General features: G+C 42.6%; 1 protein-coding gene across 1 annotated transcript; it reads right to left on the bottom strand.

Moving 5' to 3' along the window:
- Nucleotides 1-401: 401 nt before the first annotated feature.
- Nucleotides 402-1,363, bottom strand: LOC102253052 (olfactory receptor 51I1-like). The gene has a single exon (XM_005880405.2). The coding sequence runs from the start codon at nucleotides 1,361-1,363 to the stop codon at nucleotides 428-430; it is 936 nt and encodes a 311-aa protein (XP_005880467.1). The 3' UTR covers nucleotides 402-427.
- Nucleotides 1,364-1,877: the final 514 nt, after the last annotated feature.

Raw genomic sequence — 1,877 nt, 5'->3', positions numbered from 1 at the left:
TTTTTTAACTGCACAATATTCCATAATATGAACCAATCCTAACTCATTTAACTATTTACCTTTCAATGGCCACTTTCTTTTTAAAATTTTATTTCAAACATCACTGTTATAAAAATTATTATTCAAGTCTCTATATTCATGAACAAACATTCAGAGCATGAATCTAGGGAAGTGCTAAAAATTAGAATTTCTGCATTAAAAAGCATGTGTATTTTGAGTTGACACATACAACAAAATAGCTGACAAAATGCTATGCAATTCTAATTTAGGTTACAACACAAAGAGTATAAAAATGGGCATTCTCTACACACTTATCAAACTTTCTAACTTGGACAAGGTGATGTGCACTCTCTCCTTCTCTAGACCTCCTCTGGTGAGGAAAATAACTGGTTTTGGGGTAATCATCTCATCTCCACTGACCGCCTTATTATTTTCTTTGGAGAAAGAGTTGGGTTAGTCCCTGGCGAATCTGCTTGGTTTTAACACTATAGATGATGGGATTGAGCACAGGAGGTACCAGAAGATAGACATTGGCCAGGAATAGACGGACAGCAGGCGCAGCGTGCTTCATGAAGCGGTGCACCAGAGCCACGCTGATCATGGGCACATAGTACACAAGGACTGCACAGATATGCGATACACATGTGTTCAGGGCCTTCCGCCGTCCCTCCCCAGAGGTAATGCCCAGCACTGTGTGGAGGATCAGCACATAAGAGATCACGATGAGCAGTGAGTCAAGACCGAAAGTGGAAGTAACGATGCAGAGCCCCAGGATGCTATTGGGCCGAGTGTTCCCACAGGGCAGCTGGATTAGATCTGAGTGAAGACAATAGGAGTGGGAGAGGACATTGTGGCCACAGAAGGGCAGACGCTTCAGGAGAAAGGGTAGTGGGAACATGAGCATCACACTCTTCAGTCCAAGTGCAACACCAGTACCAACAATACGGGGCGGAGTCAGGATAGCCGTGTACCGCAATGGGTTGTAGATGGCCACGAAGCGGTCCACAGACATGAGCAGCAGAACTCCTGATTCCATGATGGAAAATGAATGTATGGAGAACATCTGTAAAAGGCAGGCTTCAAAGTAGATCTCACTGGCACCAAAAAGGAAGATGCCCAGCACAGTGGGCAGTGTAGAAGCAGAGACACCAAGCTCTGCAAAGGCCAGCATAGCAAGAAATAGGTACATCGGCTGGTGCAGAGAGGTGTTTTTCTGGATCACTGTCAGAATCAGACTATTGCCCACAAGGGCCACAACATATGTCGAGCAGAATGGGAAGATAAACCAAGGGTACAGGGCCTCCAAACCAGGAAGGCCAGTCAGCAGAAAATATTCTGGGGTAAATTGACTTCTGTTGAACATTTTCCTATGTCTGGAGTCTGGGGATGTTGATCTAGGCAGGTGCCAGGGATGCAACCTAGAATGAAACACACAAAGCTTATTGGATGCTGAGAAGGACCCACCAATTCCCCTGTTTACTACTATCTACAACTTATAACCTTCCTCCCATTCATGACCTGTTCCATTTGGTCTTTAATATTAAATAGAAATGGGGAATCGTGACTTGTAAAAAGGTATATTTCCAGAATAAGGGAATCTGGCAGAATAGTTCATCTTTTATAATTCAAACTAATCCCTGTACTGATTTCACTGTGTCTATTTGGTAGGAACTGAATGTTTCTCATGTCTCTATGAAGAGATGGTATTTTTTAGTTTAAAGAAGACACTGACGTAAAGAAAGCTGTAATCTATCAGACATTCCATAAGTCTCCTGGTAAAGCATGTTGGGTTTTAAGTAACTGATGGGCACAAAGGTTAAGAATAAAATTCAAAGTTAGCATAGAATTTCTCAGGAGATAAAGATTCTAAACACCAT

This window comes from Myotis brandtii, unplaced genomic scaffold (assembly GCF_000412655.1).
Source record: "Myotis brandtii unplaced genomic scaffold, ASM41265v1 scaffold637, whole genome shotgun sequence".
NCBI classification, from domain to species: Eukaryota; Metazoa; Chordata; class Mammalia; order Chiroptera; family Vespertilionidae; genus Myotis; species Myotis brandtii.
The sequence above is the reverse complement of the archived record's forward strand: the minus strand, read 5'-3'. Positions and strand labels throughout refer to the sequence as shown.

What these genes read in the sequence shown, in the direction of transcription:
- LOC102253052 (XM_005880405.2), bottom strand. Translation starts at nt 1,363, where the DNA reads ATGTTCAACAGAAGTCAATTTACCCCAGAATATTTTCTGCTGACTGGC.